General features: G+C 52.0%; 5 protein-coding genes across 5 annotated transcripts; 2 read left to right on the top strand and 3 right to left on the bottom strand.

Annotated features, from left to right (window-relative positions):
* Positions 1–1,860: 1,860 nt before the first annotated feature.
* On the bottom strand, positions 1,861–3,723 carry SPSK_05115 (uncharacterized protein; the record flags this gene model as incomplete). The annotated part of the gene is made up of 1 exon (XM_016731866.1): positions 1,861–3,723. One exon carries the CDS (start codon positions 3,721–3,723, stop codon positions 1,861–1,863), a length of 1,863 nt encoding a protein of 620 aa, XP_016583111.1.
* Positions 3,724–5,680: 1,957 nt separating this feature from the next.
* On the top strand, positions 5,681–7,761 carry SPSK_05068 (uncharacterized protein; the record flags this gene model as incomplete). The annotated part of the gene is made up of 6 exons (XM_016731821.1): positions 5,681–6,482; positions 6,559–6,663; positions 6,897–6,965; positions 7,027–7,155; positions 7,211–7,251; positions 7,321–7,761. 6 exons carry the CDS (start codon positions 5,681–5,683, stop codon positions 7,759–7,761), a joined length of 1,587 nt encoding a protein of 528 aa, XP_016583110.1.
* Positions 7,762–8,810: 1,049 nt separating this feature from the next.
* Positions 8,811–9,536, bottom strand: SPSK_05559 (large subunit ribosomal protein L17e; the record flags this gene model as incomplete). Its single annotated transcript, XM_016732302.1, has 3 exons — positions 8,811–8,966; positions 9,046–9,447; positions 9,519–9,536. 3 exons carry the CDS (start codon positions 9,534–9,536, stop codon positions 8,811–8,813), a joined length of 576 nt encoding a protein of 191 aa, XP_016583109.1.
* Positions 9,537–10,739: 1,203 nt separating this feature from the next.
* Positions 10,740–11,921, top strand: SPSK_05361 (rRNA 2'-O-methyltransferase fibrillarin; the record flags this gene model as incomplete). Its single annotated transcript, XM_016732110.1, has 3 exons — positions 10,740–11,003; positions 11,102–11,357; positions 11,452–11,921. 3 exons carry the CDS (start codon positions 10,740–10,742, stop codon positions 11,919–11,921), a joined length of 990 nt encoding a protein of 329 aa, XP_016583108.1.
* A 1,132-nt stretch (positions 11,922–13,053) lies between these two features.
* On the bottom strand, positions 13,054–14,130 carry SPSK_05394 (uncharacterized protein; the record flags this gene model as incomplete). The annotated part of the gene is made up of 1 exon (XM_016732142.1): positions 13,054–14,130. The coding sequence occupies one exon, from the start codon at positions 14,128–14,130 to the stop codon at positions 13,054–13,056; it is 1,077 nt and encodes a 358-aa protein (XP_016583107.1).
* Positions 14,131–14,142: the final 12 nt, after the last annotated feature.

The raw sequence follows: 14,142 nt of genomic DNA, 5'->3' as shown, positions 1-14,142 counted from the left end.
TCTGGATGGACCACTGGAGTACGGAGCGTCCACAGAGCTGGAAACCCGAAGCAGAATGCGATACACAATACGATACAAAGCCAGCAAGCCACCTATTACGCCTTTTACGTCCTGCTTTTCCCTGTTTTGGATCTGGCCAAAGCTTCCTTGCCGGGGGGGTCTTTTGGAGCATAAAAATTTAAGGTATGCCATCCAAACAAACAGCGAGCGCCAGAACTTTACACGACACGCAATACTTCTTGAAGCAAAAATACGGCGTACAAGTCACGAAACCCAGCTCTACACCAAAAATAAAATAAAATAAAATAAAAATAAAAATAAAAACCTCTCACCACAAGAGAAGCAAACTGGCCTGCTGCTGGCTCCGTACCCCGAGCCTCCTCGATCTGCGGCGGACCCGCTTTTGCGACGACCTCACGCAAGCCTGAAACATGAGCCACAACAACGACGAGAACATAAACCCTGCTCTACGGAGTAGTTTGTACCTGTTCTCTTTCCACGCCTTATTATTGTCCGCGTCTCTTCTGAAAGAATTGTTCTGTTCGTCGTCTGTAACCCCGTGTTTTCGTTGTTGTCGAGCTTTCAGCCTCTTGTGCTCCTTGTCCTGCTCCGTGGAAAACCAACCCGTTGCCGGCAGTGTGCGTTTCCGAGCAGCAAAACTGCTTGGCAAGAACTGACAACGTACTATGACAACGAAAAGCTGCCTGGGCCCTGAATTAGCACCCGCAAAGGAGAGAGCACAAGATATGCAGATTCTACAACACAAATGTTTGGCCAAGTCTCATCAAAGCGAAGGACCTTCTCTATCGCGAGCGGCTCGTCTTAGCCAAGAAACCAAAAGTACCTGTCTCCAGCAGTGCCCGTTCCCAGACAAGTTATAGAAGAAAAGAAGCCTGTGAAAACTGTTTGCAAGCTTTTCAACCCTGCCTTTGTCTCCTCCGTATTTGAACTCTTGTGCCGCGTTTCCGAATGGTCCACGTTGCCTGTCATTTCTCGTTGGCCAAATTAACCATCTTTTGAGCCTTGTACCTCTGATGCCCTTGATGCGTATTCAGAAAATACACGCCGTCCTATCAATCAAATCGTTGTCTGCTTTCTCATTCCCACATATAAGGTACAACAGAAGCTTGTTTTCCCACTCCTCTATCTACACCACAGAGGACGTATGCTGTGTCAATGTACTCCTCGGAACTCATGTCTGGGTTCCTGCAATAGCCGATTTTCTTTCTACATGCAGTTTAGCCATCTGCGTTGGACTCGGGCGGCGTGGTCGAGACGAGGCATGTTGTTGAGATTGCGTATACGCATCCTGCCTTTGGCCAGAGAAAGTTGCAGCCAAAGAAACATGAAAGCATAAAGCCAAGGCGGGCCTGTCCCAGAACAGTTCATCCACGTTTTATCAAAAAGAGCCATCATGTCAAACAACAGGCTGTCCAACCGAACAACAACTTGTGCAAAAAGCCTCGTATTTTGTTGTACTAAATGGCACGAGTCCCCCGCTAGAGGGCTCGGCCCGCTTTTAGAGCATCGCTCTCCGCTAGCCGCCATTCATGTCGGTGGACACTTGGAAAGAGCGAGATGGAGCAAGTACTGACGAAAAGCCACTGAAGGAACTGGACGTGTCAAATATAAATATTGTTACAGAACAACCCAACAAAGTACTATGGAAAGATAAAAGACGAATGCGCAAGAGCCAAAAGGATAAGTGTAAAAAGCATTTCCCACCAAAAACAACCTGCAAAACGTGCACCCAAAATGTACTCCTAAAATGTGGTAGCCAAAAAGGCTGGGTATAAACGGGGATACAGAAAATAAACTCGGCAATCTCTGCCACGGCCAATATGTGTAGCAGGCCGGATGTCATACGTGCATTTTAGCACCACCGGAACCCGACTCGCCGTGATTCTCGACAATGAACGAGGAGGATGTCGTCGAAGAACAAGACGACAGAGCCTCTGTGACGGGCCCACCAAAGTATGGTTCTGGAACATTCGTGCCATCATGAGCCCAAAAGTGCACCACGTCATTCTGCCATTGTCCAATGTTGATTACACGCAAGATGCCAGAGAACTCCGTGTAAAGAAGCACAGCGGCCATTGGCGACATGCGCAGGCTCTGTAACAGCCATCGGTTGACAAAATCGGCCTTGTTTCCAGACTCAAAGCGAGAAAGAGACGACAAGATGCCGTACTCTTTGACGTAGTCATCGAGAAGCAGTCGGCGTTTCGGGTCGTCCTCGGGCAGGGCGATAACTTTTCGAATAGCGTCTTTTGGGGCCAGTGGGTATTGCTTGATTGCAAGCAGTGGGTCTGTCACCAGCACCGGGAAGCTTGTTGTAACGGGTTTGACATTGGGATGAAGATCTCTCGTCGCGAAGCTTATGGCCATATCATCATCGCCGTCGTATTCGTAGCCGTCGTCGGAATCGACAGGCAATGACTTGGGAGGCAAATCAACGGGAAGAATGGCCTTGCGAACGCACGTTTCTCGTATACTGGCAACCTGCTGCTCGAGGAAGATAATTGCGCCTCGGCGTATCTTTTCCTGCTCGCCAAAGCGCTTCAAAAACTCCCGATCGCTATCGTCCAAATAGCCTGCAAACCTATCCTGAAATAGGTCAGACTTGACAGCTGCTCTTAGGTTCAATTCCAAGTTGTTCAAGTCGGTGTCCTGGTTCCTTCGGCTGCGATCCAACAACAACTGGTTTCCTACGCTCTCCAGAATATCGTCACGTTCACTGACAAGATCTTCGTATTTCTCTCTGGACGTTTTGAGAGCGCTAATCGTTCGGAGAAGGTGAGTGTAAAGGGGGTGCACGTCCCCCGGTCGTTCGCCGGAAATCCCAAGAAGACGTTCATCAGCTGGCACCATTGAATATACCGAGCGAGAGACAGGTGCGGTCTGAACTCGTGGGTCGCTTTCTCTGCCGCTGCTGTTCTGGAAAAGCGTGTGGTTCGACGCGGGTCGAAACGGGATATTCGCCAAAATGGACATCTCCTGTCCAGAAGCATCTGCGACAGACGGAATGCTTTGAAAGAACCGCGACTCTGAGAACTCGAGCTTCATCTGACGTAGGTTCAATTCCGTTTCCAACTTCTCGTACTGCGCCTCCACAGATGCGTACGTATCATGAAGGCTGCGGACCTTTTCAATGAGCAACGCCGATCGAACAGGAGGAAGTGCTTGCCCGGACAGCGAGTGTGAAAGAGCTAGGCGATGAAGGGCGTTGTCGGCCTTGGTTTTTTCGGATCGCAAGCTTTGGATCTGACTGCGAAGCTCCGACATCCTCTTGTGATACCGCCGCACCCCCTGCCTTTGATTGAATAGGTCAGCCCATAGGTTTGAGATGGCGGGGATGGTGTTGGCCTTCTGCGAAAAAGCGATATTAGTGCCCTTGAGCTCGCCATCGCTCATTTGGGGGTGGGCATAGATGTGGTCGTCGTCGTAACGGTAGCCAACGACTGGTAAGAACGCGGCCGGATCGGAGTCAGCTATCGGGCCACTGGAAAAAGCGGGGGATGCCCCAGACCACGTATGTACTGGCGGAAACACCCGCATATCCCGGCGAGCCTTCTGGCCTGGTGAAGAAACGCCAGAGAAGATGTTTGAGTCTTCACTGTCAGAGTAGGCAGCATCGGGAGGGTCGAAGGGCATGAAAGGATCGGGAGGTCGCTCAGCGGGTATATTGCCAAGAGGTAGGTCGGATGGTTTGTCGGAGGACATGGCGAAGGGTATGTGGGAAGGTTCATGGCGGGTTTCGTTTTGAAATTCCGCATAGGGAGTATTTGAAGTGGTGGCAACGGGAAGATGTAGATGTCGTGTGGCCAAGTAACCAACCGTTTGGTTATTTGGCATGTCGCAAGAGGTATCACGACGGTGAAGCGTCCCTTGTACGGCGTTGAGATCGCTCTTGAAGATCGGCTCGCGTTCGTGAAAAGTATATCTTGTGTTTAAGCTTTCAAGATTGTCGGGACTCGACGGCGTCTGTAGTGGTTGGCCTGCTTTTGCTGCCATAGCCTAGCCTTGCCGTCGCCGACCAGCGCCGACGCAATATCGGAAGGAACAAGGCTAGAGTGTATGATAGTGTGACAGTTGGATGGGAGCGGAAGTAGCTCTGGTAAGTAAGGCTGTGAGAATTGTGTCAGGACTCGCGACAGCGGAAAAGTACAAGACCTGCAGAAAGAGCCAGCAGTCATATGAAGTCCTGACGCAGCCATACCCACATGCACCTAGATAGGACACGCAATGCTGGGAGACGGCGCAAGATGCTCAAACCTCACTGACAAGGGCAAACGGAACGTAACAGGTCCAACTCCAAGGGGGGAAAGTAAAGTGCGGCTCTGCCCCCAAACCCCAATGGAACATCATGCCAGTTTGCTCAGGGCGGCAAGCCAATAGTGTTTGGTGTGGCAAAGCGCACAAAACAGGGCGACCACTCACAAGCCTCTCTGCTCGGTTAAAGTGATCAAGTGTTGCCTTGGACGAGCAAATCGGGCGGGATCAAGTCGAAAGCACAACAGCGGTGCGGGGGAAAGGCACTGAAAGTCTGGTGGTCGTGTCAAGAAATAAAGCCGCGTTTGCTGGATTCCGCTCCTTTTTCATTCGACAAAGTCGCAAGTAGCACCTCTCACATATTGACCGACGTCTGTTTTGGAGTTCAGAAGCTGCGTTTATTTGATATTTTGAAAATGGCGACCATCCATATTTTGTTGGGATCGAGAGGCGCTCTTTCCATTCCTAGGGATACTCTGCTCTTACGTTCGCGATAGCACCTTCCGCCAGGTACATGTTGCCCCTTCTTGTATTTTCTTGCCCTCATCAAAATGACTTCTCTTTGGAAGGAACAACCGGCACAATTCAGCCCGTGGGGGAGGAACGACTGACTGGGCAGGAACACTGACCTCCAAGCCGCATCCTCTTGCTGTGCTACTTCTCATAACCTGTCGTTGCCCACACACCACACACCACCTTCCCAAGCCAGCACATCAAGGAGGGCAGGCTGCCCGAGAGTAACAACAACTCTCTATCAAATCAACACAAATCCCTCACGACAATAGAGTTTACAGCCACAATATGCGGCATCCTAGGCCATAAAATTAAAATTGCTACCACACCAGGCAACCTCCGCCCTGTCGTTTTGCACATTGGTTCCTGTGATCCTCTCATTCTTGCACCTTGTTCAATCAACCACCCTCTCAGGCACTGACGCCATGCACAGCAGCCTATGCCACCCACATCACATGTCGATGCTCAAGCATCTGCACAGTCTCACAACTAGGCTGCCTGCCAAAGGGAGAGTACGTCCTGTACCTTACCACGTCTTCGTTACATTCCTCTCCCACTGACTGCGGCCAGGCCGCTTCGTCTTGTGCATTACAAGCGAGCACAAACGCCGTAGTTTTGCACATTTTCATGTCCTGATTCGTATAACAAGCGGTCTGACACTGCCCTCACAGCCTGAAAGCACAAAAGGTCGATGGCCACGAGGCTACGAACTCGTTATGGGTAGAGCTGCAACAGCACTGGAACACTCATATATGACCACTGCTGCTGTATTACCGTCACGCTGTCATTTGTCAACCATTTCTTGTATTTTTCCTGCCTGGTGATCTATGTTCCACTCTACATATTTTGTGATTCATTCCACTTTTATTTTCCCGTCATCTTTAGCTTTCCCAGTATGGAAGAAAGGAGTGAAACAGGCAGACTTGCTGCGACAGCGGCGGAGGGCGAAGGCCATACGCAGGTCGAGAATGTCCTTTCCACCGCCAATATTGCCATCCCACGAACCATCGACAGCAGTGCATTACCATTAGATGAAGAGGTCGACACACTTGCAGAGCTAGCTGGTGGTCTCCATATCACATCAGCCAAGTCGTCCACCGCTCCCAATCCAAGGCAGGAATATCGGGAGAAGAGAGACGAGTCCCACATAAAGGCCACCGACACGTTAAGCTCGCCTCCACTCGCTCTTGGATCTTACGAGCCAGAGGAAAAGCATGAGAGCTTTCAATCGTCTCGTTCCGTATTCGCCAAAGGTCCATACGATTTCCATTCAACACAGGAGCAGACTGAGGTCGATTGGTCGCCGGTGCTCACCCAAAACGCATACGGCCAGCTACAAAGCACGTCATATCATGCAAACAGCGGGCCCTGGCGGACTTGGAACACTCCAGGCCAGGCGGGCACCCGGGAACTGTTGCAAGCTCCTGTATATAACGCCTCTTCCGGCCAGGGGCTCAGCCACGGCCAAAATCAATTCTACTCGAGCCACCGAAATTCAGCTTCAGTCGACGCAAGCTGGATGCAGGGCCAGACTCGCCCTCAAGAACACTACAGAAGGTTTTCAAACGGCTCATATGGACACAGTAAATTTAATGGCACCTTTGGCGGGTACATAGCTCTCAGATCATCGGACACAGGAACTGCGCAGTATCAAAATCGACCGAACCACAGCATCTACAAAGGTCACCCTGCTTCAGGTACACCTATTATTTCTAGCAAAAACTTTAGGCAGTACTTTTTTTTAAATGGCGGCTAACTCACTACTTTCCGAAGATTTTAATCAACCCATCTCATCGTCGACACCCGTTGCATATGGCCAGGCAGCGACAGCCTACAGCAGATGGCAACAGGATTATTCATCAGGGGGAACTCCGCACGGTACGACAACGTGGTGGAACTATTCTTCTTATATGTTTGGTCGAATTATCCGCAAATCCTTTTTGAAAGCCTTACTGATGATGCTTTTAGTAGGATACCAACACGGTGTCGGAACCGGAATTTCAGATGGATATAATTTCCCCAAAAGCAACCTGATGGGCATGGCTTTCACTTTATACCCGCCGTGTCTCATTAACCCCATGATATCATACTGACATTAACTTTGTTCCTAGGTGCTGGCATCGACTCCAGAATCGACGATCTAGCCGAAGGGGAGCTTTCCACAAGGACATCGCAACCAAGTAATACAGTCTATCAAAACTAAGCCTTCGGCGATGTCGTATGCTAATATTCCATATCCAGGACTTGTATCTAATACGTACGCTTTGCCAAAGTCACCAACCGCACCGTTGCCAGGCGCCTGGACCTCATATCAATCCGGGCCTCCTGAGCACCGTCCTGGATTCACCTCCCAAGCAGGACGGAGTACATGTACGATCTCTATCTCTCATTCATAGAAAAGTAGAATACTGACCAGAATGCGCAGTGTATAATGTTCACCCTACAAGGGATTTCACGGAAGGACGGGTAAGTCATTATCTCCAGAGTGGCAGGAAATAATATGACTTGAGCCTTCTAACATATTCGTTTGTCTAGGTTTTCAAAATCGACTGGCCGGAGCCAATGGGTTCCAATGCCGGCAGCACCCTTACATCCGGTAGCGACAACAACGTTTTCCATAAAAAGCGGCGATTTGTCGTTACCTCCACCTTCCACGGACATAGTATTTGCCTGCCCATATTTACCTACGGCAATCGCGGTTGCAACAAAAATGTGAAGGCGCTCCAGCATGGCATCGTGTATAGCCAGGGCCTTGAGCCAAGATTGACACCCGGTGAGCCGGCCCTTGGCTACGATCCCATCATGATGATTCCAACCAGCTCGGAAAAGCTCAGCAGTGTGTCACGAATCAACTACGCCAAACCCCACAGCGTGGAGCACAATACCAAGGTGCATTTTATTGGCCACATTGACGAGAGCCATACCGGCTCGATCCTTCAAAACATGCTCCATGCCATGCAAAATCACAAACTTTGACATTTAAGCACATCGGCCTACTTGGAGGCCGGAAGCCCGGTTAGCTCTCTTAGTACATGTATTCGTCTGGAAAGTATTAATTTTGTACCTCTCGGTATACTCCCGTGTGTATATTTCTTTGCCTGGTGTTATCGACAGGAGTTGAACAGGGGAACAGGGTCCTCGTCTTGCATCGGATTTCATTGCTACGTTTAGATACCATTTGATTTGTTGATTTTTTTGATTTTAAAGGGGGGGGATCGTGATTTTCTCTTTAAAACCTAATTTGTATATCTTTTTCACTTCATTTTTATGGTCAATATCTTGTTCCAAAAAGGCAAGTGTTTGTCATTATTTCTGCTTATCTATTATCCTCCTGTTCATTAGAACACAAGGGTTGCCGAAAATGAGTAATTAGACCATAAACTCAACGATCAGTAGAATATACATGACGACCATTCTAAAATTCCGAACGGGATTTTTTCGTAGCACCACTACATACACAGATAGCAGGCATAACATATAGATGTGTGTATGTGGTAGTCATTGCAACAACGAATGTCTACATCACTATTCGAGTATGAGTACGGGAAACAAGTATTTCAGTTTTCTCAGTTTTTTTTCTTTATTGATTTTGGAAAATAGGGACAAAAAAACTCGCAAGCCCCAATATCCCATCCCACTCCGTACGTCCTGTGCCTCTTGGTTGCCGAAGTGTATCAAAGAAGAAGGACCATAGAAAAAGAGACACAAGCCTCTTTTATATTTTGAACAATGAAAATAAGACCACAGATGCCCGTCCTGTAACAACAGGGACAGAAGCACAGTATAGGGCCAGGAAGAGGAGGGAAGTGAAATGGGTTCCTTCCCCGCCGCTCTTCATCTACGCCCTCTTCGCTTCGTCCACTGCCGTACACAAGGTGTTTGGTTTTCGTTTTTGGTTGCTGGCTCTCGCTTGTCCTGACCTGTCCCAAATGCACGCCAATAACCCCTGAACCTTTTTCAACACCCGTCTCCTTTTTTTCACACAGAAAACGTTTCTTCTACCGTCTACCGCCCCGGTGAAGCATTTATGCCTCAGTCAGGGCGCGGCGGACGCGCTGGCCACGCTGTCTTGAGGACAGGTGGGCAACCGACGAGGCGGTGCTCTCGCCCTTGGCAACGGTCTCCTCAGCCTCGGTCAGGATCAGCTCGATGTGGCAGGGGTTCGACATGTACGGGTTGATCTGAGAATGGTTGTTAGCGGTGGGTTACAAAAAATGGCAGCCGCGTCACATAGCACCGGAAAAGGGACAGAGCACATACGCGACCGTGGGCGCGGTACGTCCGCCGCCGCTGCTTGGGGGCCTGGTTGACCTGGATGTGCTTGACGACCAGGTTGCTGGTGTCGAGACCCTTGGCGTCGGCGTTGGACTCGGCGTTCTTGAGCAGACCGAGCAAGAACTCGGCGGACTTCTTGGGCCAGCGGGCCTTGGAGACACCAAACTGCTTGCCCTGGGCGGTGCGGCCGGTGGAGCCGGCGTACCGGCGCATGGGGACAGCCTCGACCTTCTCCTTGACGTTCTCGAGGAAGGTAACAGCGCGCTGCAGCTTCCAGCCGTTGATGGCCTGGGCGGTCTCGCGGGTGTTCTTGAACGACACGCGCAGGTAGGCGCCGCGCGCGCGGGCCGACTTGGCGGGAGCAATCTCCGTGGCGGCGTAACGAACCTGTAGCGAGACGAAAGAAAACTCCAGTTAGTCTTGCCTCCATGTAAAGAGCAATTCCGCATATTTTGCACATTTGTTTTCCCTCCCATCATAGACCAAATCGCAACCGACTTAGTCTACTGTTGGGATTCAAGCCCGAAACCAGTGCTGCTGCTTGTCCGCCGTCTGCTCTGCGTCTTCTTGTGCTTGCCGTCGTCTCACGTCGGTGGTATGCTTCGTTGTCCGATACGACAATTCAACGATCCGACTTGGGTCACCATCTCGAGTCCTAGCATTCGGCCGTAACTAGTAAACGCAGTGTCATTCCTTCGCACGTCCTTTTCGCAAGCCGGTCCGGTATTCGGATTGAATCAGAAATCCGTCGAGCGTCAACTAGTCCGGGGTTGCGTTGTCGTCGGTAGCATCCTTTCTCGTTGGGCCAATGTCGCTTGTCGAGGCTCGAAAACGTTTCGTCGCGCGAGGTCGAAGAAGAGGCAGAAGCAGGAGGGCAGCCACAAGCAGGCAGTATCGGTCAAGTGCAAGAGTGCCGCATCATGCAAACGTATTCACGACCGACTTACCATCTTGTCTGTTGGGTGGTGAAGACGGTGGGTGGTGGTGTTGATTGTTGATGATGGGAAACGACGAAAATGGGAGAGCGAACTTCTCTGTGTGAAAATCGACACTGGCAATATTTTTTTCTGGCTGGGCCTTTGCGAGGGAAAGAAAGAGTGGGGCCGCACGCTTCGAAATTTTGCACTGGCGGCTCGGTTTAGTAGTCTCACGGGGCAGAGAGTAGAATGTCGAGTAGAATGTCGGCTAGGGTTGGGCTGCCCTACGTGGTGACTGGCAAAAGCAGGAGGAAGATGGGACTAGCTCAAAATCTTTGTCATCCAAATGGACCTGGTGCACGTGACTCATATCATGAATTAGTGGGTTGGTTCCAGATTCTCGGACGGGATAAGCAATATACATTATCCGTGATGGGCCTGTGGTGGCTGGTCGTGATTGGCTACGGCAGAAAAAGGCGGAAACTAAAAATTTTGTACCTTCATTGGATGGCGGACCTAGTAACTTTTTTTTCTTTGGTCTCTATTCTACCTTCGCCGCCTCGCTCTTTTCCCCCTAGCAAAAAGTTTTGCCTTTGACTTTTTTTGTCAATTTGACTTCACCTCTCGCAAGGCAAAAGCAAGGATTCCAATTCGAGCATTTTTCTTTTCCTCTCGTTCTTTTTCCGAGAGCCCTCACGTTTGCAGCGCTCAGCTTGCTGCTCTCTCCTCTCTCTTACTTCTCCCGGACCTCTCGAATACAAGATGGGCTTCGTTCCTCGCGGTGGTGCTCGCGGTGGTGGCCGTGGCGGCTTTGGCGGCGGCGACCGCGGCGGCCGCGGTGGCTTCGGTGGCGGTCGCGGCGGTGCTCGTGGTGGCTTCGGCGGTGCTGGCCGTGGCGGGCCGGGCGGCGCTGGCGGTCGCGGCGGTGGCCGTGGTGGTGCTCGTGGTGCTCCTCGTGGTCGTGGCGGCCGTGGCGGCGGTCGTGGTGGTGCCAGCGGTGCCAGCGGTGGCAAAAAGGTCGTTGTTGTAAGTTGAGATTCCAAGTCCAGCTCGAGCTCAGGATCGAGCTTTTTAAAGGTCGCAAAGGGGCGCATCGTTAACAAGCTGTTTTTTTTCCTGCTCAGGAGCCGCATCGGCACAAGGGTATCTTCGTCGCTCGCGGCGGCAAGGAGGATCTGCTGGCCACTGGCAACTTCGCACCTGGCATCTCGGTTTACGGCGAGAAGCGCATCACTGTCGAGAACACAGCCAAGAACGAGGACGGCACGCCAGCTGGCAAGGTCGAGTACCGCATCTGGAACCCTTTCCGTTCCAAGCTAGCTGCCGGTATTCTGGGTGGTGTCGACAATCTGTTCATCAAGCCCGGTTCCAAGGTCCTTTGTACGTCCCAGCTGCGCTGCGTGTGCACCGAGTATTGAATAGCTCCCTCAACGTCTCTTCTTTTTCGATTTACTAACACATGTACGTCGTCCAGACCTCGGTGCGGCCTCCGGCACGTCCGTCTCCCACGTTTCCGATCTGGTCGGCCCCACCGGCATGGTGTACGCCGTCGAGTTCAGCCACCGTTCCGGCCGTGATCTGATCAACATGGCGTCCAAGCGGCCCAACATCGTCCCCATTGTCCAGGACGCCCGCCACCCGCTCAAGTACCGCTTCCTCGTCCCCATGGTCGACGTCGTCTTCTCCGATGTCGCCCAGCCCGACCAGGCCCGTATCGTCGCCCTCAACTCCAGCATGTTCCTGCGGCAAGGTGGTGGCCTGCTGCTGAGTATCAAGGCCAACTGCATCGACTCGACGGCGGCGCCCGAGGCCGTTTTCGCCAGCGAGGTGCAGAAGCTCAAGGAGTCGCGCTTCTTCCCCAAGGAGCAGCTGACTCTGGAGCCGTACGAGCGTGACCATGCCCTCGTCGCGGCCGTGTACCTGCAGAAGGAGTTCGAGGGTTAAATCTGTGCAGCCCCCCCGTTCATTTGGTTGAATATGAGGTGTGGGTGGTTGCGACAATGAGGCTGTGGACGAGAGGAGAAGAGGAATCCGAGAACGACGGCCGAGGCCCATATGGCGCCCAAGGGCCGTCTGTATGGAAATATCTCGTCCGTTCTCTGTCCATTTGTCTCACGGTTTGCCTCCCTGCCAAAGCGCGCACTCACTCGGCGTATTGTTTCTGCTCGTTTACATGTTGGCTTATATCTGGATTTGGGTCTTTTTTGGATTTGCTTTAGTCACTTTTGCCGCCTGTTGTCATCCCTCTATGTTTTCGTCTTCTTTTTTCGTTATCGTTGCGCTTTGGCACCGTTTCATTGGCACCCACTACCTCGGCTTTTGCATGTCTTTGTTGTCCATTGCAGCAAAAAAGAGGCGCATTCGGCGTTCGTACGGCGTTGATGTTTCTCTTGTATGATATTAATTTTATGTGTTTTTATCTATCTCAATTCTATCGCCTATGCTATGTATGTGCGACTCTTTTCTCGAATCGTATGTGCTAAACTTGTTTCCGGTAGCTGGCTTTCTAAATTTCTTCGTCACATTCGACCTGTTTTTGGAAAAGAAGCATTTCATCCTGCACCCATGGCTGTCATGGTGTCTCTTTCAGCTGTGCACAACATGCTTCCCCTTTGCGATGCGACCTACGCGCTTGACCCCTTTCGTCGTCATTCGCTTGGCGGGGAACGGCGGCTCCAGGCGGCTGTTGGCCTTTTGTTTGTCTATTTCCTTACCCGTAATGCGACAAAGGCGGATCGAAATAAAACAAAGGAAATGCATTTTGTGCCCGTCTAAGGACTAAGCCGATGCATGTTCCAGAAACTCTGCAATTTCCCGAGTCTGGTCGTTTTTCAGCTGGCAAAGGTCGTGTGAGGTTGGTTCGTGACAGGAAGGGTCCACAGCATCTTTGTGCATATATATGCACTCGTCCTGCCCTGTCGACTTGGCTGGAGTTGTCACTGCTCGTGGATCAACGGCTGTACGATATGGTATTCATCATATGATGCTCGACGATTTCGACGAGAAGCGCAACAACTCGATGCCCCGAAGTTACGAACAGCCGCATGACAACGCCATGATGACGATGGCCCGGTTATCAACGCGGTGTTGTCAATTTCCGCCGCAACCGCCGTAAGATGGCCACAACCAGCCAGCGCTTGCGCTCTGTCGCGTCCTCGATGCCCCGGTCGACACTCCATGACCGCTCGCGGTCGTCGCAGTTCCGCTCCCAAATGGCCTCAATCTCCAGGTTGCGCGATGCCAGCTCCTCCTCATTGAAAAACGCGACCACCGAGGCCCGGCCTGTATGAAAACCACCGACGACCCAGCACCGAGCGTCGTCGTCTTGTTTGAGGAACCAATCGATGGACTTGCGCAGGTTGTCGTGCTCCCACGGCATCCACAGGCAGTCGCAGACAAATATACGGTCGAACGAGTGGTGGCCCGTCTTGGCAATGTCTGAGTCGAACTGGCCCCATTCGTGGCCGTCCACTGATACGACAGCCGTGGACGTGGGGTTCTTTGTTGGCAGTGTTGACGTTGTTGGCTCGGTTAATGATGCTGACGCTGCTGACGCTGTTGACACCGAGATTTGCAGAGGCACTCGCGTGACATTCCGCGCCAAGTTCGCCCGCAGGTTTTCGAGCACCACATCGGACGGGTAGTCGGTAACGACCACACGAGTTGCTCCGAGCAAGGCGGCCAAGATGGACGGCAGCGCGGTGCCCGCACCAAGCTCGACACACGAGCGTCCGGCCACGTCAAAGTTGGAGACTGGGTAATGCTCACAGACGACGGGGTCTTCAGCAATGGCCGTGGGCGGGCCCGATCCGGGCAGGCGAGCAATGGTTCTTTGTCGGCCGTACTTGGCTGCATCCTTGGCAACGTCCTGAGCGACGGCCAGCGTGCCCGCCTCGACCAACTTGGCCAGCAGCAGAGACGAGTTCCAGACAAAGTGGCTAAACAGGTTGCGGTCGGCCAGGTCGTCGGGGTCGGTCACGCACAAGTGCAGCGGCTCGGGCAAGTTGGGCGATGTGTAGAGGACGCCATGGTCGGCGTCGCCGTGCTGGTTGATGATGTCGCCTGGGAAGATGACGCTAAGGGCGGAGCACAGATAGTCCTCGGGTTCTTCACCAGGGGCTCCCGTAAGGCTCACGCGATCGACGAGCGACATTTGCTTTGGGGA

This window comes from Sporothrix schenckii (genome assembly GCF_000961545.1).
Source record: "Sporothrix schenckii 1099-18 chromosome Unknown Cont49, whole genome shotgun sequence".
NCBI classification, from domain to species: Eukaryota; Fungi; Ascomycota; class Sordariomycetes; order Ophiostomatales; family Ophiostomataceae; genus Sporothrix; species Sporothrix schenckii.
This window is presented reverse-complemented; position numbering and strand designations above follow the sequence as displayed.